This window comes from Falco naumanni, chromosome 8, assembly GCF_017639655.2.
Source record: "Falco naumanni isolate bFalNau1 chromosome 8, bFalNau1.pat, whole genome shotgun sequence".
Lineage (NCBI taxonomy): Eukaryota > Metazoa > Chordata > Aves > Falconiformes > Falconidae > Falco > Falco naumanni.
In genome coordinates, this window is record NC_054061.1 from 48675436 (window position 1) to 48697834 (window position 22399).

A 22399-nucleotide genomic window follows, 5' to 3' on the forward strand; every position below is an offset into this window, starting at 1 on the left:
TTCACAGAGTAATACTGAACTAACTTGGAGACAGCTTGCACCAGACAGAGATCTTTTGGTTCCTTGTGGGATTTTTTTTGTGGTTTGGTTTTTGATTATTTTTTTTTTAATTACGAGCAGCATGGCAGTGGGTATCTATAGGTAGATAAAAAGCCAGTGGATAGCATGTGGATACAAAGCTACACAACCCTTTCTTAGTGCATGTAGGGTGAGGAATATTTTCTTAAGTACTGAGCCTAGAGGCTTGAGCTAGGAGCCAAGCTCTCCATGCAGTCAGTGAAAAGTGGGTACCACCAGAGGGAGATGGAGTACCTTGGTATTAGGGAGTATTTAGATGCTTCTTGTGCTTTAGAGGGTCACTGATCTCTCTACCCGGATTGTCTGGGAATATTGGCATCTGCACTAGGTACGCTGTATGGTAGATATGGTCTCCGCCTCTGCAATAACCTGGAGTTACGTGAGGCTGGGGCTTTCTTCTTCCACTGCAGAGGAGTTCATCAAGCTCGGAAGCTTAGATGGTGAGGCAGGCAGACTCCGTACAGATGGGATCTGTATTTGCCTGACTTGTATATGCTAGTAGGATCTGTTACAGCCCCATTACCCTCTAGTGGCACGGTACTGAACTAGAACATCATCCAACAGCTTTAGCTGAGATATTGCTGTCCAAAACAGCGCCTTTCATGCTGGTAACATGCTGAGCGCCTTACAGCAGGATTTGTAAAACTCAGTTTCTGAAGCTGTGTTGTGGCTTTTGCAAAACTCACTATGTAGCTTTGTGAAGTGGACTTTTCAAGCATGAGGTTGTGGAACATACTTGAGGGCATTCATTCTTCCTTTCTTTAGTACCTTCACTTGAATTAAGAAAAATAAAAAAAGATACCTTGCTCCTCTCATAAAACACTGTCTTCACTTACATTGCTGTAAAAGTATTGTAATTATACCATTGTGACAGAGTTACGGTGGTTGAGCAGTCTGCGAAGAAGAGCTTTAGGAGTTTTACTTTTGCTGAATCTCATTTGGGAGGGGGCTCATTCCTTACCTAACTCTCACTCCAGGTACCCCATTTGGCTCGTTAGCTGCTGCCTTTGTGATGCCTGCCTGGGTGTCAGACCTTGAGGGTGGGGCCCTTGAGAGGAGAATGCAGGAAAATATTCCACCACTTAAGTCACTATGTAGGCACCCCGATGGGCATCTTGGGATATAGGCCAGTGTTTACCTTTGGGTTTATGGCACCAATGACATTTCTCATAAGACTGTTTTAGAGTCTGACAAACTTCACTGTCAACAAGCTTCCTAAAAACCAGATTTTTTTAAAATCCCCCCAGCTATACCCTATTACAGCCCCAAATTGTTTCTCATAACAAAGCATAACACAGAGTTAACATCAAATCTAGCTAAATTACATTTTCCTTCAACATTTTTCTTAATTATCACAGTCTCAGTACTATGAAGTTGCATTCTGTCACCAAATTTAGAGCCCTGTGTTTCAGAGGAGTGCTGTTGATAGAAGCACATTTAGCAAGTGCAGAAGGCAGCATGCTACTAGCATCATGTAGACTGGAAATTTCTCGTCCTAGTTTCTCATCCTGCAGCTAGTTCTATATGGGCAGCTTTAATGCATTTTTATTTAGTGAATTGTAACAAATGCTGAATTCTGATTTCTGTAACCATTGCATCAGGAGTCTAACAGACTTCTTGCTGATACGAATGCTGCTACATCCATGTGAATGCTCATATCGCTGTGCTGGAAAAGTTGTTCTTCATCTTTGTGAAACCTGAGAGCCAAGGTTTAGCAGACTTAGGTTTAAAGGACCTGGTGTGAGCTTATGGGCCTCTAGAGTTTCTTCTCAAATTCACCATCTGAAGTCACACTTGTGAATTAAATCTGTTCAGCAGACTATCTTAGATAGAGCATGGTTATAAGTCCTTTGACTTACCTGGATCAGGTGTGTATCCCTTCGTGAAGTAGCATAATGAATATTTACTTAGGAAGCAGATGTAGCCAGGTAACTATTCTGTCAATTTATCTAATTTATTAAGAAAAAATAATCATGCTTTTATGTATGAAGTAAAACCCCCTTAATTTTGCCAAGAATGTTTTGTCATTTCAATTAATTTGCTTTGTTATTTTGTCTAAGATTTTTTTTTAGCCCATATTTTAAAAAAATAATGGAGCAGTTCTTTTATTGAGAATATACTGTTGGTGCCTTTACTGAATTTGTGGTGTTCTGTAAACTAATTTAGGAGGGCAGCAGGCTGGTAGCAATGAACTGCACATGTATGCTGTGTGGCTAAAACACTGAAGTTGTCATCAGATCCATTACTTCATCAAGATTTTGTGTTTTAAAGGACAGAATAATGGAGGATTTTGTGTCCATATGGATTCCATGGTAGGAAGTCAGAAGGAGCTGGGTCTTTCAGTGATGCAAAATGGAAAGGGAAGAAGACCATGGAAATTCCCCATTGTAGCACTCTGCCTGGGGTATTCTGTCTAGTGTGGCAGACTGTGAGAAAGATTCCTAGGCTGTTACTCAACACAGCTCTCAGGGTTTAAGGTAAGATGCTTGAAGCCCATGCTTGCAATAAGCAAGTGAGTCTCTTGAATAGCGGGAGAACTTACAGGAATAAAGAGTTCTAGTAGAGCCCCTAGAAGCACCTCCCACGCCAGCCTCTTTAGTGCCCAACAGCAGAAGAGTATTTCTTCTGGGTGTATCAGTGAAATAGAACATTGCGGACAGAGCAAAGCTTCCTTATTCCCAGTTTTCAGCCTGGGTTTTCTGCTGTCCTCTGCAGGAACAGAGAAGATAGATTTGCACTAGGGAGTGGCAGTTCCCTGCTTGGGGCTTTCTGCAGCACTGAGGGATGCTCTGCAGTGACTCCAGGGGGGCTCGGGCAGTCGCTTCCAGCTGGGTAGCAACTGAAGTGTTGCCTGAGGCAGGACTGCACATTCTGCTCTCCTCTGCAGCTGCCCAAGTGGGTGTGACCCCACTGCCCTGTCCTTGTGGAAATCATTGCAGAGGCCGAGACTGACCTGAGTAGGTCTGGTATATTTTGCTGAGCCTTGGAGAGTGTGGATTTGTTTACTTCCAAAAAGGATTACCTTGGTATGTATACAAAAGCCAAAGTGGGGTATAGCTGGCTGAGGATGATCCCCAATGGAAATATGCAGGTGGTAGAAGCCAAGTGTAGTGTCTTGTACCTGCTCATGGATCTCCTGTCTCCTCACACCAATAACGTAGTAATTGTGGGGGATTTCATGTTGCTAATGAAGCAGGGGTATCTTTTACACCACTGGAAGTGAGACACCACTTCAGCTGTTTCACAAATCTCCATCAGGTGTAATGAAATTGTTCAATTTAACAAATTTGTCCTTTATCTGAGTGTAATTATCGTTACAGCTTTGTGTTACTTTTGACATTGCAGCGATCTTTTCTCAGGAGTAGGAAGGAGTTCAAACAGCATTTTCTTTCTCTTACAAGGTTAGGAATTCCCTTCTCATATTATAGCCCAGTCCTTTTATATATTGCTAGTGGTAGCATAGAAGAGAATAGCAGACAGGCATAGAGTTACTGCACTTAGCTTCTGGCTACTAGCTGATAGATGCCCTTGCTCTGACTTGGTGAGTGATTACCAGATAGTTTGGCACCGGACTAGTGCCACGTTTAATTGTGACTGATTCATTGGTCTGAAATATGTCACTAATTTAATGTAGCTGTTTCATTAATCTGATTGAATTGCATCCAGCTGTTAGGGGTGTATGGAAGAAAGGTACCTGACACATGAGGCAAGAGCACTAACCTCTGCATTAAACTGTAAAACAGTCATTAGGACATCTAATGCTGAAATGGAATTGCTCCATAGAAATTTGGTTTCCAAGCACAATACTAATTAGCTGTAAGCTTGATGAATGTGAAGAATTAATTAAAACTTTTCAGTGGCCTGCGTGGGTTTTAAATATTGTCATTATTGCCCCAATATTTTCAGTTCTTACACTAATTGCTTTTTAGAGAGCATGAATAGAATTCTCTTCTGAAGCGACTGAGGGTATGAACAGGTCATTGAAAATGGACCTCCTTGCCTCTGGATTTCCCCTTATTTCCCTGAAATTTTTCCACTGTTTTTCTTCCACTTTTGTGCATGCATTGCAAAGAGAAAGGTAAAATCAGTGATTTTAGACGCAAACTTTATTTTGACAGCACTTCTTGTTTTTCTTCCCTAGCTGTACTGTGGAGACCAGCACAATGTTCTTACCTACTTTCATTTTGGCAACAGGAAGATAGCTACAGCTCCATCAAATATGTTCTTGTTTTTAATTAAATACAATGTTAGCCAAAATCCATGATTATTTTGTCCTGTTTAATGAAAGGCCTGCAACAGTTTAAACATTTGGTACATGAAACGTCCTCAAGATAAAAAACATGTTGGAAAGTAATGAATTGAAAGGGAATTCATAATCAAAATCAGCTTTTGGTTGTTTCTCAAATATGATCTTAATGTAAAAATAGCTGAATTTTTGGTGTAGGAATTGCAGATGCATAGTGCAGACTGCTCATGTTCCTTCTCTGTGGTGAGTGTCTCCACATGTGGCTGCATGGTAAGGATAAATGTCCAACATGCCATGTTACAGACTGTGGACAAATGTATGACAAAGACATGAGGTGACATGACATAGGAAGAGCCTTAACACTTGGAGGGCTTGTAGGGAGGCTCCTCTGAGTGTCGAGCAATGCCAGAAACCACAGACTCCCAGGCTACTGATGGTGCCATGCCCTGTTGCTTGCTTCGTGTGCAATCACATATGATGACAGTCCTCAGCGCCTGTTCCTAGGGATGAGGGCGCTTCCCCATGTATCTGCGAGATGTAGGTGGTGCCTGGGAGGCTGCCGAGGTGGGGAGAACTGAAAGGATCTTTTACAGTGCCACAGTATTGGCTTGTCTCACCTTGAATACTGTATTCAGTTTTGGCCCCTCACTTCAAGAAGGACGCAGAGGTGCTGGAGCGTGTCCAGAGAAGGGCAATGTCGATGGTGAAGGGTCTAGAGAACGAGTCTTATGAGGAGCAGCTGAGGGAACTGGAGTGGTTTAGTCTGGAGAAAAGGGAAAGCTCAGAGGGGGATCTTAATGCTCTCTACAACTGCCTGCAAGGAGGCTGTAGGCAGGTGGGGTCGGTCTCTCCTCCCAGATAGCAAGTGACAGAACAAGAGGAAATGGCCTCAAGTTACGCCAGGGGAGGTTTAGGTTGGATGTTAGGAAAATTTCTTCACTGAAAGGGTGTTGAACCTCTGGAACAGGCTGCCCAGGGAGGTGGTGGAGTCACCATCTGTGGAGGTGTTTTAAAAAATGTGTGGATGTGGTGCCTGGGGACATGGTTTAGTGATGGACTTGGCAGTCCTGGGTTATCGATTGGACTTGATGATCTCAAAGGTCTTTTCCAACCTAAATGATTCTCTGAGTCTGTGATTTGATGTGATGAATCCACTATACCTGTGTGAGCTCAGTGGAGGTGTTTTCCATAGCAGTCGGTTTTGATCTCGGCAGCTCAGATTCAGGACCTTTTGTGGAAGGTTAGGTTCATGAGACTTGCTTACAGAAATAAGATGGTGCTTTGATTTTTTTGTGAGGAGGTTAGATGGTTACTGCTTGATAATAGCATTAATTGTGATAGCTCAGAGGTCAAGAAAATGCTTGTTCATTATCCCTTCTTTAAAGCTTTACTTTAATAATTAATGATGCAATAACCCCTTCCCCTAGTGAGAAATACATTCAGTATCATACTTCTTAAAATAAACTATTTTGGCTAGTAGTCTCAATGGTGATTTTCTGGAGGCATAACACAAGTATATCCTGAAGGAAACAGTTATTTGGATTGACAGTGCTGTAAGAAGCTCAATTCCAGGTTACTTGATTCTGTCTCTTCCATCCCCAGTTTTCCTGCCCAAGGTCTAACATTTCGCTTTACCCTGTGAAGCAAGTGGCAATGGATATGTATCAATATATGTGTAGGTCATGTTTTTTTGACAGTATGATTCATCTAATGCCTGGAGGAGATGAATGCGGTCGAAATATTCAACTGTTTTTGTGTATGGTTGTGATGTCATCAGAAGGGCATGATGTAGAAGCTCAGAGCAACCCCATACTCGAGAAAGCAGATCTGGGGGTATGTTTCATACAGTGACAGTTCAGCAGTTCATTGTCAGGCTGTTTCACTGCTGTATCTCCAATGGGAGAGCGGAGTGCCCAGCTTTCGTGCCAGTTTAAAACACTCAGTGCCCTGAAACCAGTTGGAAATTAGGCAGATGTTAAAGATAGGCAAGTGGTTTGTGTTAAACAAAATGAATGTAGAAGGAAATCCATAAAACACCCCTCTCAAAGGTAACACCTGACTCTTTCTCTCTCTCTCTTTTTGCACAGTGCTGGTCCTAAAGGGGATAACATTTACGAATGGAGATCTACTATACTTGGACCTCCAGGTTCTGTATATGAAGGAGGTGTTTTTTTCCTGGATATCACGTTTTCATCTGACTATCCATTCAAGCCACCAAAGGTAAGGGTAAGGTTTTTATTGTGTTTGTCATTTTTCCACATGTGAGAAAAATGTAACTTGCAAGGAGTGAGTGCTTATTCCTTTCTGAATATCAGATCTCTTTATGTCTCTTGAAAACGACAAGATCCAAACTCTTGGCTGGCAGTTTGAGAAAAATCCTGTGTCTAATTTATATCCTGATTACCACAGTAAATACTGTTTTCCAAGCTTTACCAAGTGATAAATGAGATGATAATTCTGATCAATAGTTAAGATTCAAGAATTTTTAATTTCAATAGAAGACAGTGCAAGACCTACTTATGCTTCTCATTCCAGCTACTAAAATATATTTATAATAAACTTTTTCTGTTATGAATCAGATTCTATATTATTTATTTTCACATGGTTTTTAGCAAAATAACAGAAAGCTAAAGTAAATTTAGATAGACAACTGGAGTATTATATTGTGACTTCAAATTGGGTAATACTGTGATGATTTCTGTTATTGTAAATTGTCAATCTGTCTACTACTGGTAAGATAAACAACCTTCTTTGATAATATTTGTAAGCAGAAGTTCTTATTATTAAATGAAACTAACCTTAACTTAAACTAAAATTTAATTTCCTTGTTTGGAAATAGTATGGACATGTAAGAAATTACAATTTCTAACCGATATCAAAGAAGTTAAAGCTTGTTCCTTTCTCCCCTCCCTTAAGGCCAAATGACAACTGTTGACCAAGTCACCAGAAAGGACGCTGCTGACATTTGCAAAGACCGATACTTTCTATTTCTACAACTTACGGCTCTTGTGGCTATAATGTTGTTACCATAAATCAGACACGTTTTTCAATTCCCAGAAGGATTACAGCATAAAGTGTAATAAACTCTCTATGTATTTCACGCTTCTCTGAAACCCACAAAATTTAATACTCTCTGAGTTAAGATTGTTAAAATGAAGTGCTACAGAGTTTTATACCAATTCCTCCTGAAAATCTTGTAGAATTTTTTTAGAGCATGATCATTTTTGAATTTTCAGTAGTTTCAGAAAACATCTTGGATTTTTTCCCCTGCTTCAGTAAGAAAAAGAAAAATTTCCTCATCTCTTTGTCTTTATATAATTAAAGCACTTAGAAATGTCTCTAACCTCTTACTTGTGCAGAATAATGCTTACATGCTCTACTGATACTACTCTGAAATAATTTAAAAACAAGGATGGTGTTAGTGTCATAGCACTGTTTTGGCTGTATATTATGTCCTGCCTAATGAAGGGTAAGGCAAAGATTTCATTGTTAATTTTAACAAGAATAATACAATACTCTGATTTCAAATATTGATTTTCACGGTCTGTATTTAGGCTTTTGAAATAAAGGAGAAGATCAACTAGTATTGCGCATGCAGCCAAATTCTGTCTACTTCTTCACCTTCAGAAATGGTAGTAAAGTTACATTTGTCATTAGATCGTTCTTGACATGCTTGGTATGTTCATTAAATAGCACATAGCATTACAAGGTAGGTCCTAATTTTTGTGGGTAACAGATAGAGGGCCTCTGTGAAAGCAGTTTGTGTGCCAAGGATCTCCATGGTAGGTTTCTTACAGGTAGCCATGGCTACAGTAAATACACACTTTTCTGTGAAATAATTGTGTTTCAGAAAATGAGCAGAGGAGCTGCCTCCACAGAAGCTCTGCAGAACCGGGAGCACCCCAGACACTGCTGCTGCTTAGAGTCAAGGGGCAGCATTGCTGGGCAACACTGAATGACCTTTCTGTCTCTTATGCTGTGATTCCAGGTTACTTTCCGTACCAGAATTTATCACTGCAACATCAACAGTCAGGGAGTCATCTGTCTGGATATCCTGAAAGACAACTGGAGCCCTGCTTTGACTATTTCAAAGGTTCTGCTGTCTATTTGTTCTCTTCTGACAGACTGCAACCCAGGTAAGGAGCTGATTGTTTTCGGAGCATCCACTGTTAGTCCTGTGACTTAGTTGCCATGGAATGTAATTGTATATTTGATTCTATGCAGATTAAATAAAAGTTACTGGTTTTTTAAATTTGGTATGAAACACGCCTGCTTGGGTGCAGTCCCCCAGTTAATGGCACTTTTCACTCCTGTGGCACAACAGAAAGCAAATAGCATTAAGCCCATTTTTCCCCCAAGATATGGTGGAAAAAATAAGCTGATATTATTGAAGGTCTGTATTGCAGGAGCTCCAGCTAATGAGCGGTCAATCTAGGAAAGCAGCAAAGTTCTTTTGAGTTATAAACTCACAAATCCTGCAGATCGGAAGGGGCCTCAGGAAGTCCCTTCTCTTAAGGCAGCAATTGAAACATTTAATCTTGCAGATGTGGGTGGGACAGTGTTCAGAGAGATTTTTCCATTTTTCTGAGTTTCTTGTTCCTGTTGGAAGGGGAGGAACTCCACTGGAAGCAGCAGTTTTTCCACAACAACTGTGTGACTAGTGTCGTTAGGAAATGAATGCTAGTTGCCTGCGGGTGGTCAGGGCAGGAACTGAGCAGTAGTGGTAAGATAACCGTTCATTTACGAAATACTGGTAATGATCAGGGAGAAATGGATTAGCCGCTACGATGTAAAAGTTTGGTGACTCTTGAGGCAGACTGAATCCCCTCGGTGTATGTCCTACAGTCCTGATACTCTAATGTACATGAGTCTTGTCCAGCACTGTGACAGGGGTGTGCCAGATGGCGCTCACTGAGCATCCCCTGCGCCCAGCGGCCCTTCCAAAGGGGTGCAAGCAGGGCACCTGGCTGGTGCAAGATTTGTTAATATGCATATGACCATGACAGATTTTTCCATTTCTCTTTTTCTGTTCATTGTGCCTTGTGTACTTTCTCTCGGAAAGTCTTGTATAAGAGCCCCGCTATACCTCACAGCATTTTCTGGCCTAACAAAGACTATTTTGAAATAGGTCCCGTGTTTTAAATCATGTGTGTGGTTTGGTTTGGTTTGGTTTTATTCTGGTATGGCATCTAATGCATTTTCTCCTGCCTTTTGCAGCTGACCCTCTGGTTGGAAGCATAGCCACTCAGTACCTGACCAACAGAGCAGAACATGACAGGATAGCCAGACAGTGGACCAAGAGATATGCAACATAAATGACAAACTACTTGTGCAGTGTGAAGGTGCAGAAGGCAACTTTGCAGTGTGCAACAAATCTTTATAGCCTTTACAATACGGACTTCTGTGTATATGTTATACTGATTCTACTCTGCTTTTATCCTTTTGAAGACTGGGATACTGCCCCCCAAAAAGGTAAATGCTATCAAGAGTAGAAATTTGTAGCTGTAGATTAGTTATGTTTAAAATGCCTACTTGCAAGTCTTGCTTCTTTGGGATATCAAAATGTATTTTGTGATGTACTAAGGATACTGTTCCTGAAGTCAACCAAATATTATAGTGCATTTTAGCCTAATTCATTATCTGTATGAAGTTATTAAAGGTAGCTGTAGATTACTAGGAATTATGTCATTTGTATTAAACCCAGATCTATTTCCAATATGTGGTACATGCTGTTGTGAAAACTGTTTTAACTTTTACCTTTGTCAGTTTGTAATGAAAGGATTTCCTTTTTCCCTTTGTAGCTCAGAGAGCACCCAGTGTATCATCTCAAACACAATAAACATGTTCCCCAAGGAGTAGTTTCTTTGTTTTCCTATTTTAAATTAATATTTGAATAAATTTAATTATAGTAACAAGGCAGGGCCAATGTATCACAGATCCCTGTGGATAACCTTTAAATTAATATACATAAGCAAAGGCTTGCTATTAAATGTTTAATGCACACCTGTGGATTGTTTAAGTTTTCCCTGTTTTGTTTTTAACAGAACAAATGTCATTTCTACAGTTTCCTTAAATTTAATACTGTTCGGCTCTTTCTCAAGTTGGAATGAGAGCATTGCACATGCTTACTCCAGAAGTTAATGTAGCTGGTTGCTTCAGGGCTGGTCCTGCTCTCATAACAGACTGCCTGAATCTTGCTACAAAAAATTTTTTTGCAGGACAAGGGCCAAGTTAGAGATAGTCTGGTGCTTTTGTTTCTAAGTAAAGCAAGTCGGACTTGCTGATCTAGAGAACTACAGTTATCCATTGAAAATGGTCTTCCAAAGCATGATTGAACACTGTATCATCTGTCCAGAAAAGAGAGGAGTAGAATAAATCTAATCAGGTTTTTATGACATAAAAACAGTTGTGGGGGAAATGAACCTTTGTTAGTGAATAATAAATCTGTAAAACTTTTAGACTATGTTTCCCCCCCTTCACTTTCTGGCTTGGAAATTTTGTAACATCTGTAAGTAACAAAGATACAGCTTTATAGTACATACAGTTTAAAAAGTAGAGTCACTAATAGTTTTATAATTTAAGCTTTTATAGGTTGCCAGTCACAATATTGATTATAAAAAAAAAAGAGACTTGAACCCTTTAAATGATTTTTAAAAATACACTTAATTTTAAACTTTACAGTCCCCCTTACTACCTGGTGTTTTTGGAGATAATGTAGCACTTCCATCAGTAAGATGCTCATTTAATATATGAAAACTGAATGTTGTTTAAATATTAAAGCAATAGAAAAAATGTTAAAGATTTAGATCTGAAGTTAGCCATCACTATATAGGTCCCTGTTTTTTGTATCACATAACCTTTGACCATGAATTGTCCACCCTACTTTAAATATTTCTACAGATTCCTGAAGGTGGCTTGAAGAACTGTGTATCCCAAATATCTTAACCTAGAAGCCAGTCTCTCTTGGTAGCTACAAGATAGCTTTAGAGTTCAGGTTATAAAGTGCAAAAGGGAATGAGAAACAGGGGATCTGGCAGATGAATATGCCTAAGTCAGGTAACAAATGCCAGGAGATGAAGTGCTGGAAATCACTGCTGAAGGTGACCAGAGTTTCTCATTATGTCATTGGACGTGTGAGAAATAGCACAGATTGGCAAAGAAACAAGGGGCTATCACGTCTGGGCTGGACACCTAAAGTCTGCTCACTGATGACCATTAGTGCACTCGTGGTGACACGGTGCTCGTACACCACTCCAGTGACTTTCCAGTGAAGAGCAAACTATGTATTTCACACATTAACTGTGTTGCCTACAGAATTTACAGATATTTATCATAAAATATTATGGTATAAAAATACAGGTTTTAATCCTAATTTTAATGTATTTTTGTTTTGTATTGTACCTACAACTTCAGATACCTAGGTGTACAAGTGGGATGCCTTGTTAGTGTTGCCCCATCTTGCCTTCCTTGCAATTGGATCCTTTACACTGAATTCCCATCTTTTTTTTTTTTTTTTTTTTTTTTTTTTTTGGTCGGTTTGTCATGATTCTGTTCTTTTTTAATGTAGTTTCTTTGTGTGTAAATTTTATATTTACTGAAGTAAAGGTTGTTTTTGTGTAAACATTTAAACTTTAAAAAAAAAAAAGAAAAGAAGCTAATTTTGTTTCTCAAGTTCTCTCTGCTAAACCATGCAGTAGAAAGAAATTTGTATTGTTAAATAAATCAATTAGTTGTTAAATGAGAATGTGTGTCTGTTTTCATGGGGAGGGGAGAAATCTGTGCTGGAAATACATGCAAAATACCAGTTGCAATGAGCATCTGGTGTTTTCAAACTATTTCCTTCCTGGCTGTGCTGGGGTGAATACTGGACACTATCAAAGCACAGCACTGATCCTATTTTACAGTTTTAATTTTCAGTTCCATCTTCTTATCACCAATCACTGGGCTCTGTATTTGGGAAAAAGTGAATTGAAATAACATTTATGTGAAAAGACGATCTAAAGATACCTCTTATTCCCTCTTCCTCTCTATTTCGGATGGGCTTTTCTTGTTCTGTGGGATCTGAGTGGGGAACACATGCAGCTGGCTGGGAAGGTGCCTGAGCCAGGCTGCCTGATCTCTGGACACAGGGAGCACTCACGTGGGAACCAGCTGTGACACTGCTGAGGAACAGAGAGGGCCAAACCAAATGAGCAAACACGGTCACATCTCTGCTTTTCAGCTGAGGTCGTTGTCTATATTCAGAGCAAACGCTTTGTCATATCAAATGAAAAGGGGGGGATGAATATAAATGTATTAAATAAAATATATTAATTACAATGGAAAGGTAAATATGTAAGCCTTGTTATTTCTTTACTAACGTGTTCTTGGTGAGCTGCCTTACGTTCTGTGATGTCTTAGCGATGTGTGGGTGCCTTATGTGGAGACAGTCTCACTGGTCAGTGTTGACTAGTGATCATTTTAAGTCTATAGCCAGGAAGGGAAGAGATTCCTACGGGGCTACAGAGCAAGACTGGGGGACAGCCCGGTAAGGAAAGCAGGAACTGAACCAGGGCTCTTTCGTGCTCTGCTCCCTCCCTGCCTCTTGGTGGGGAAACTGCTACGCTTGGCTGCACGCCGGTTCCTGTTCTGTACCAGCTTATCTGTGGCCATGAGTACTGCAGAAAGTGAAACCAAGCCTCTCCCTTCCTTTACTTTCATGTGTGGGAACCAGATCTGTGGCCTCACAGCAGTGTCCCCAGTTGCCTGCACCGCCATGGGAAAGCTGCAAGGGGCCACGGGGCTTCACACCAGCTGGGGCAGCCCCAGCTGCCCCTTTGCCACTGCTGCCACAGCTTCCCCATGGCCCTGCCTGGGTCACCACAGCGCTGTAGGGGAGGAAGCTGGAGACCACAGCAGCTTCTATATTGATCTTACTCTTCTGCCACTGGAGTCTCATCTGCATGGGTGCAGCCAGCAAAGGGAGGACTCCGGACTCCAGTCTGAAGAGTGAATTTCGTCTTTCCTGCATTTTCTTCAGCAAAACTCAGCATCAGATATTTGTGTGAAAGAAGGAAGGCCTGTGCAGGCATTCTGAACTAAAACATCTTCAAAGGACGGTGACAGTAGTGTGACTAAAATGAGATTTGTTTCAGCCATAAACCACCATTGTATTTCTGCAGCCCGTGCTATAGTCAGGGAAATAGATGTGTTTGAGAATTCAGCGCTGCTTTGTGTGCAGTATCCCTTCAGCCTTTTCATGGTGTCACCGCTTGCGTTTGTACCGCATGGTAACTTTCAAGGCTGAGCCACCACTCCCTTTCACTCACTAACCACCTCAGCTGAAAGCGGCTGGAGAGGATCTCAAGACAACAGGAGAGATCGTGTAATAGAGCACGTGTTTTAAAGGGAGAAGTGAGACAACAGCACGGCTGCTTGTACTGCTGCCTGACCTTGCTGATGTCAATGATAATTAGACACGTTCAACTGTAGCTTAGGTAGAAGAGCAGATAAAGCACTTGGAAGATAATTGATGGAATGTTTGCAGCATATAGGGGCTTTTGCTTTTTATTCCTTAAAGAGGGAAACCTGCTTCAGCTTGTCTTCTCTCATCTGTCTGTGTGCATGTGTCTCTGGAGTGCAGCTGTGAGTACCTCTGTTGGTGGGTTGAACAGAAAGCATCCAACATGCTAGCAACAATTTGGGGTGATCCTTAAAAATAAAACCTGCCAGGAATAGATAGAATAAGAAGTATAGTATGAAAAATATATATATCTCATCCCCTCATAGGGATGTAAGATGTGGTGGGACCACGTGCGTGGATAATAAATGCATACAGTTGTCTGTCATTGGTACTGCTCTTCTGCAGGTAATGTGTGGACAGCCCTGTCTGTTTACATAGTGTTTCCAAGTATTGGGAAGCATTTTGTAGCTTTGCTGTCCAAGATAAACACCTCTTTGAACCACCCTAAATTGTTACTGTCCACAACATCTTTTGATAGTGAATGCTACCGTTTAATTACGGACTGTGTGAAAAAAGGCTTTGTTTGTTATGTGATTATGTTGTGTGACTTTGTTTTATGTCTCCTAGTTTTGTACTGTGAGAAATAATGAATAGTTCCATTTGTTCTCCTCCTTGATCCCGTTTATAATTTTATGTACCATCATTATTATCAGCCTCTAGTAACCTCTTTTTTCAGGCTGGAAATTTTATTTATGTAATCCACATTTATTTAATCTCTCCCAGAACAGTAGATGCTCTGAGTATCCCGGTCACTCTTGTCTGTACATTTTGTAATTCTGCTCCAGCTAATTTAGAGGAATGAGAGCGTGTGTGATCTGTATGCAAAAGGTGAACTCACAATTCATCTGGAATAATGTTCTCTGGTTTGGTCTGCTTGCCTAGTAATTCGTAATACTCCGCCTTTTTGACCGTTGCTTATTGCTTAGCTAATGTCTTCATTAAGCTGGGGTCTCTTTTCTGAGCAATAGCTAATTTAACCTTTTATGTAGTCTAACACGTTTGTCTTTCCCAATATCCGCTGCATTGTCTCTATCATCACCAAATTAATCTGTGATCTTATCTCCCAGTTCTCAGTATCATGAAATCCTTTATGACTCTTGGCAGTCAGTTTTAGTTTAGTCTGCCTTGAATACTGACTCTGTGTGTGTGCTGCATGCACCAGGGGTGGGAGGTAACAGCAAAAGTAATAGCAAAGTGCACTGGACAGGTCTGTCTGCCAAGAAGTGATGGGTCCCCGAGGACAAATTATCATCTGGCTTCTGAATGGCACAAATGAAAGCAGCTGCCAACTGTTTTCACCAGTCTGGGCTTTGTCTCCCTCTACAGAACAAATGTCAGGTCATTATTTAAAGAGGAGCTCAGCGTGGGTAAATTTTCCAGAGTGCTGAATGAGCTGTCATCCTGGAGATCAATTTTCTGGGATATCATATAGATAGACAGGGGTGAATCACAATCCTGTGGGAGACCATTCCCCTGAACATAGCAATTGGATGTACCTCTGAAGGGTACGGTTGGCTTGAAAATCTACAGTCTAGCATTTGTTCACAGAGCCAGGCAGCCATAGTGAGGCTGGAAATGCAGAGGTGACTAATGGAAGCAGAATGAAGCTGTTAAAGTCCAGCAGGGTGTGATGGCATTTCTTACACCGAGGAAGGCAGTTTCTTACACGTGTAGAGGTCTATGGTTTTGTTTATGCATTCCAGCACTTCAAATCTGCATACATTGTGAGAATGAGCTGGGACCACCTTGACTGCATGCTAATAAAGAGGTTACCAGTACTTCCAGTTTCTAATTTATAGGCAGTGGAATTAAAGTGACAAATTATTTTAAACTTGTCAGTTTCTGAAGGGAAATATTAATACGCCCTATGCTTTTCTGCCATTGCCTGGGTTTTGCTGTTAGCTGGGAAGCTAATGTGCTCTCTTTTCACTGCTGGAATGATTAGTTATTGTGTACAAGCAACATTTTTCATTCTATTCACTTCTGAGTGTTGCTGTTTCCAGCTGATTTTTTTCATAGGTATGGATTTAATGAAGAACTCAAAACATTAAGGTATCATTTAAGCTTTCCTCATTGATTTAGTTGATATTTTGCTGTGAAATGGCCCAAATTATATTTCTTAAAGAGAGTAAGAATTAAATTACACAGTAGTTCTTCTGGAAGATTATGCTGTTTAATAGCAGGATGTTACCTAGTTCAGTGCCTTATATATTTTATATAGGTAAATCATGGACTAAAAAGGAAAATTTTATGGCAATTTTCCTTTGCCTACTGTAATATTTGATCCAAGCACTCATAAACTAGCAGACGGAATAAATGAAAAAGGTGAAGTACCATGAATTTTCGTTGGATTGAGGGAGAAAGAAAATAGAAACCACCACATGTATAAAAAACATTAAATGTCTGAACTTTGCATTAAAGAAAGCCTAAAGTCAGGTCAAACCAAGCCGAATGCTGGCCTTTCTGGTGGAAATAAAATAGCCAAATACCAAGCCCAGGAAATAGACAAATAAAACACTGGAGAAGTTTTCACTTGAGCGGGCTTTTTGAAACCCAGCTGTAGCGGCAGTGGTCCCTACTGAGCCACGCGTATCCCAGCTATGTGCGGGCGCCTGCCCTTTGGCAGAGGGCAGCATCCCAAGCTTAGCCGCTCCTGCAGCCTCTGGAAAGCCTCCCCAGCAGCGCGGGTGGGTGGCCGCGCTCCTCCAGCCCCGCGGAGGTGCTTACAACGAACCGCGGAGTTCCCGCAGAACGGCGAGGGCGCCCGGAGCGCCGGGCGGTGCCGGGCCCCGCGGCTGCGGGGCGGGACGCTCCCCGCTAGGTGTCGCTGCCGCACCGGGTACGGCCGCGGCCCGCCCCGGGGGCCCGGCGGGGGAGCTGGGGCGCCCGGCGGCCCCGCTGCAGCTCGGGCACAGCCGGCAGGACGGGGCTGCGCGCAGCCTGCCGTGCCTCCCGGGGGGCAGCGGGGGCGAGAACCGCGGGGCCGGCTGCCGTGGGCCTCCGGGGGGGGGGCAGCGGGGGTGAGAAGCGCGGACTCGCGGGGCTCGGCAGCGCAGCGGGTGCGGGGCTGAGCGGCTGCGCCGGCCCCTCGCCCGGCAGCGCACCGGGGGCTGCAGCGAGCGGGCACCCTCAAGCCGGCGGTGCCGGAGGGCGACAGCCCGGAGCGGCCGCTGCTCCTGGGGTGCTAGCACGGTGACCTGCCGCCTTGCTCTGCTCGACCGCCGCTACGCTGCACCCTGCGACAGACAATTCGCTTCAGAGTATGTTTTTACCCCCAAACTGGTAAAAATAAGAAGCTGCAGCAGGTTATCTGAAATAGCTGCTGCCAGCCCCCTGCTCCATCTCTCCCGAGTTCATTAAGCTCCCTTAAGCTCCACAAAATTAAACATCGCTTGCATAAGGCCAACAGCCCTGGAGGAACGTGAAGCACCGTGCACCCGTCAGTTCCTCTCAGCCTACTTGTTCACCCTCTCGGTCTCTGTTTTTTTTCTCAAGAGTCACCATGTATTTAGAATAGTGGTGCTGCGCTTAGATGCCACTGCTTCCAAAAAAGAGGCAGTTAAAGAAAATAAATATGCAAGACGAGAGATTATCAACTATCCTTCAAAGTTAAATATCTGCAGATGGGTAGCTTTAGTCCAGGTGGACTAAAATATCATGTTCAGATTCGATTTTCTTTATGAGATTATATATTAGGCTGCTGGCATCAGAAAGTTATTTTTACGATTCTTATAAGCCATATTCATTCATAAGTCCCACTCTGAAGGGTGGCCTTGCAGTCAGCTGGTTTTCCTTCAGTAACGGAGGATTCTGCTGGTGCTGCCTCCTTTTCCCCTCTGCACGCTCTGTTCCGCTGTTCAGGTCTCGCAGGAGTTGATCCAGACCCGTGGTAGCTGTGGGGGGCTGCTGCTCTGTAAGCCAGCAAGACTTTTCCTGGCTCTTGACTTGCATTTTGCCACTTGAAGGGTGACCTCAGCTAAACACTGTAGATCAGGTAAAGCTGACAGAGGTTACTCTTGACTTTCTCAGTCTTCCAGCTTTGGTGACACACTTGCCTACTCAGCTGCAGTGCGCTAACGCTGTTCCTTTCACCCCTCCAGCAGCAGTTCCCCAGTGTAACAAATGGACTTGTGCTGGTCTGGCACTGTCTGCTTAAAAGTGATGTATGGATAAATATTTCAAATTTACCAAATTGCTAATGATTTTCAAAGGCTTTAATTAAGTGATTAAAGCAGCCATTGATTTTTCAGGCCTCAACCTGCGCTGTAATTCAGATGCTCCGCAAAGGAAGTCACGCACAATGGTATTCGGCCATCATTCAAAGTGAGGCCTGAGCAATTATTATTGCAAACGTAAGGTATTGTGTTTGCCTTATTAACTTACATTAGGAACCTGTAGTGAAGCTGTGAAATAGCAGTCGTCTTAAGATGTTTCCTGTGGTAGGGTTTTTATTAAAGACATTTAAAGAGCCATAAACTGCAAAGGGGGATGGCTCACGCAGATTGCTGAGATTTATGCTTTAAATGTGTTGTAGGTTTGCAAATATGCTGGAAATCCTACAAAAACTACTGCCAAGTCCCACAGACTGCATTGGGAGGAACCAATACTTCCTGGCTGTGGACTTTTTAAACATTTCATAATTTCAGTGGTCAGCAGTGGTGCTTGGAAAGCTGGTTAAAAATAAACAGGCTTTTTCCAGTCAGGCCAGAATTCAGGTTGGGACTTTAGCACAAGGCAGCAGCATGAGGATATCCTGCGGTGCTAAGCCCCCACCCCAGGCACTGTATGACCCATCTGCCCCATCTATCACAGTGATACTCCCTGTAGGCAGTTGCTGCTTCACAAGGAACGTTCTTGCTCACTCTCTCAGGGTGGTGGACTTTCTAGCTGCTGGTCAGTCTGGCTGGCCTTTGGAAACCTTCAAACTTCCATTTAGAAGGGGAACTACAAAGAGAGGAGGTATGTTTCATGACCCAACCCAATTTATTTGTATAACAGCAGTCATCCAGACCTGAGGAACTTTTATCACATGGTAAAATAAAAATGTTCCCAAAACAAGAATCAACTGAGAATCCTATCTGAGAGAAATTTGAAAGTGTAGTGACAAGGCAGTCCTTGGTATTCAACCCCCAGCTCTTCAGAAGGGAGAAAGTGAGGTCTCTGCAGTGCCCTGAGACTCAAGAATCTGGGAAACATGAAGCTCTGGAGAAGGGAAGGTTTAAAAGTCTCCAAAGTTGTTAACTGCTCCAACCTGCTAGTGCTGACTTTGTGAGGATCTGGCTGTCTCTTGCAATCTAAGAGTTAAGACTTTTCTGGGTTTATTGCAGAAAACTGAGGGAGTTAACTTAGTTCTTTTCAGGTCTTGTCCTCATTTTATTTTTCTGCCTTAAGTTTTCAGTAGTTCTCACTTTCCTGCTTTTGTTGCCATACAACTACTGCCATTTTTTGCCATTGTTACGGACACATTGGGAAAGTGGCTTTGGGATCTGTTCTGCTGGTTTAAGAACAACCAAGTTACTGTAGCAAGTGCCAAGCAGGCTGCAAGCACCAGAAGAGTACACCTTCCTTGTGGTGTTTATAATGTGCACAGTACAAAAGATTTTTCTCTCAAGGCCATCCTTCCAAACCTTGCCACTATTTTCTTTTCCTTCCACTTTAAGGGTTTTGAAAGAAGTGGTAATTTCCTTCAATTTGTTATTATGAAAAAGCGACTAATGTGAATCTAGGGGTTCAGTCTTGAATTAATGTAAGGTTAACACTCATGGCAGCTGAGTGATGGGCGAGCAGAAGTGGCTCTGGCTTACGCTGCCTTGCAGAAGGTCCCTAGAGGCCATCACACTGGCAAGAATTATTGCCTGAAGGGCAATTACATTGGCAAGCATCAGCTGGAGCACTGTGCACCCTACTTTCTCACCTCATCATGCCAATTCATGCCGCCAGCTTTGTTCTGACACCCATCTTCTATCACAGGAGCAGGTGGCAGGGAGCCAGCAACTCTCAGTGTGGGGTCTCTGCTCCTCAGAGAGCCAGTAACTGAGGGCCAGGTCAGCCTGCCACTGTGCCTGCAAAAATCCAACACAATGCAAAGGGCAGAAACAAAGCCTGACTGAATAAAATCCAAAAATTTGGGCCAGTCCAAAGGACTTCTCTTGTGAACAAGAGGAGCAAGACAGTGGGAGTGAAGAGAATAAAACTGATGTGCTGGAGCTAGGCCTGACTGGTGGCAAATGAACAGATGGACGGCTCTACTCATCCTCTTCCTAGAGAGAGGGATCATAATTTGACTATGAGACAAAAGACATGGATGGGAAGGTGCAGATTTCCCCATCTTGGCTGCTGTGCCTGCTGCTTTCTGAGGTGGCTGTGATCCCACTGGGCCTTCATTGCTCTTATCCTGTTAGGGTTAGGAATGGGGTTGGGAGACAGACAACGCCTGGCATTAGGTTGAAGTGCTGCTAGATGGAGGCCACTGAGGGATAGGCTGCACTGCCAAAAGACTCATCCCCAGATGAGTTTCTCAGTGTCTGGCGGTCCCAGGCTCAGCATCAGACCCAGACAAGGACTAGGGTTAGGGATGAAGCTGGTTCTGGAACTGTAGGACTATTGCTCTTTTTATTTAATGAAATAATAAACAGTGGGAAGACTGGAAGCCCAAGATTGAGTAGCTACAGAAAGCACCCATAAATGAGAATGCAGCCCTACTCCCTGCAGACAAAATGCTTCTTTTGCAAAGCAATGCTGTATAGGGCCCAAAATATACTGCTGTTCAGCATCCATACTGGAGCTCCAGAAACCAAGACACATTTGGAAAAAGAAAATTAAAAAAGAACTACATGAAAATGTAGAAGCCTGTTAACAGTACACTAGGAGCACATTCAAAGGGATGAAATATTTTAAGCAGACTGGGAAGTATCTAAAGAAAGCATTTCTGTTGAGAAAGCATATAGAGTCTCAGAGCAAAGCTCTTCTCAAGAAAGATTTTTCACAATATTAAAAAAGAAGCTAGCAACAAGATAAGGGAAACTTTTAAAAGCAAGCAAGCAATAGAGGGCTGAATTCTAAGGGGACAAAGTTTGCTGCTGATTTATAGTTATTCAAAGTGGTTAAGAGCAAAGCCAACTGTGAAGAACTATCAAAATAACTTACAGTGACCAGGATTTAATACAGCCAACAGTATTCAATACAGTTAAATGTAAAGTAATAATCAGGAGGAAAAGAGTCAGACTTTTTGTACACTATAGGATTTGAGCTGCTGCTTGCCATTCAAGAGTGGTGTCTGGGCCTGATTGCTCACTGTCTCTTCCAATGTCAGGATGAAGCAAGGACAGCCCACTTTCAAAGCAAAATAAAGACAATAAATATTCCTTAAAGCACTGAGGAAGCATGTTAGGGAACTCCTTTCCTCAACATTATTTTGGGAATGCTGGAAGTCTATGTTGGATTAGAAAAGGTAAAATAACAACAAGAACAAAATATTCCCTGAGACCTCCCTCTGGTTATGACAGCTTTGAACCAGAGACTGGTGTTTTTTCAGCAAAAGTATTCATGGGAGCTGTGACTACATACCTGACAGCTGCCATCAACTCCTGCCATACGCTCTCCCAGTTTAACTCAGTGCAAAACTTTCAAGTGGAACAGTGAGATATATTGGACCCAAGACCTGAGATTCATGTCACTTAGGCTTTTATTGCAAGCCTGGGAATTACAGTTCTTTGTTTATTTCTCTGACTTCCTCAAAAGATGCAACAGAGAAAGAAGGATTTTTAATCCTATTTTCTCCAGTCTATTGAAGGTAAGGGTGGGCCTTAGCCTGTATGTTAACCTCAACAAGGCAGCCTTTGAAATCAAGTCATATTGTGATAACAGATTAACATTGTGAACAATTGGGTTATAAATGTGGAAATTTCATCTTAAATATTCTCCTTCAGATTCTTCCAAGAAACCTGCAGGTGGATCACTATCGTTATGTTATGCTAACTTCAATGTGTACTTCAATCAGTTCCTTATTTTCATCTTTTACAAAGTCATAATTACATTCAACCCACTTACAAATTGGTGCCAAGGGTCTGATATATCTCAGGCTATACTGAAACCAGTACTCCAAGGTACTGATCTGTATATCCTCCACTTCAGTATTTCTCAGAAGCTGCCAAAAAAAGATGCAGTGAAGAACAAGAAATAGATTACGTGCTGGGCTGATTCAAATGGTAGCTCAAGTGTTTCAGGACAGAAGCTGTTACATAGGTGGTAATGGCACTAACAAAGAAATCAAGTTAATCATACTATTCCTCAACACCAGAGATGTGTCCACATATAGAGCACTCTTGGCTCCCTATAGAATTAGGGACAGTAGTGGATTACCTCTTCTCCATCTTGTAGTGAAACCCAGCTTACATCTTTTGCCTGAATTCAGTTACACACTCCTCCTTGCCCCTTCTTTCCACACTGGAGAGCATCCTGCACTGTGACTCAAATTACACACTGCCATGTGCCAAAACCACACAAAACTAAGGCATCCCATCCCTCATAAGTTGCCAGGTAAGTCCTTGTGCTAATTTGAGCTCCTGGTGCTT

General features: G+C 42.3%; 1 protein-coding gene across 1 annotated transcript in view; it reads left to right on the forward strand.

The window, feature by feature from the left end:
- UBE2E3 (ubiquitin conjugating enzyme E2 E3) overlaps positions 1-11109 on the forward strand; it is a 58743-nt gene extending 47634 nt beyond the window's left edge. Inside the window, exons 4-6 of the mRNA XM_040604488.1 lie at positions 6412-6544; positions 8313-8460; positions 9542-11109. Of these exons, the coding sequence (XP_040460422.1) occupies positions 6412-6544; positions 8313-8460; positions 9542-9639 (379 nt within the window). The 3' untranslated portion in view covers positions 9640-11109. The remainder of the gene's footprint in view (positions 1-6411; positions 6545-8312; positions 8461-9541) is intronic.
- Positions 11110-22399: the final 11290 nt, after the last annotated feature.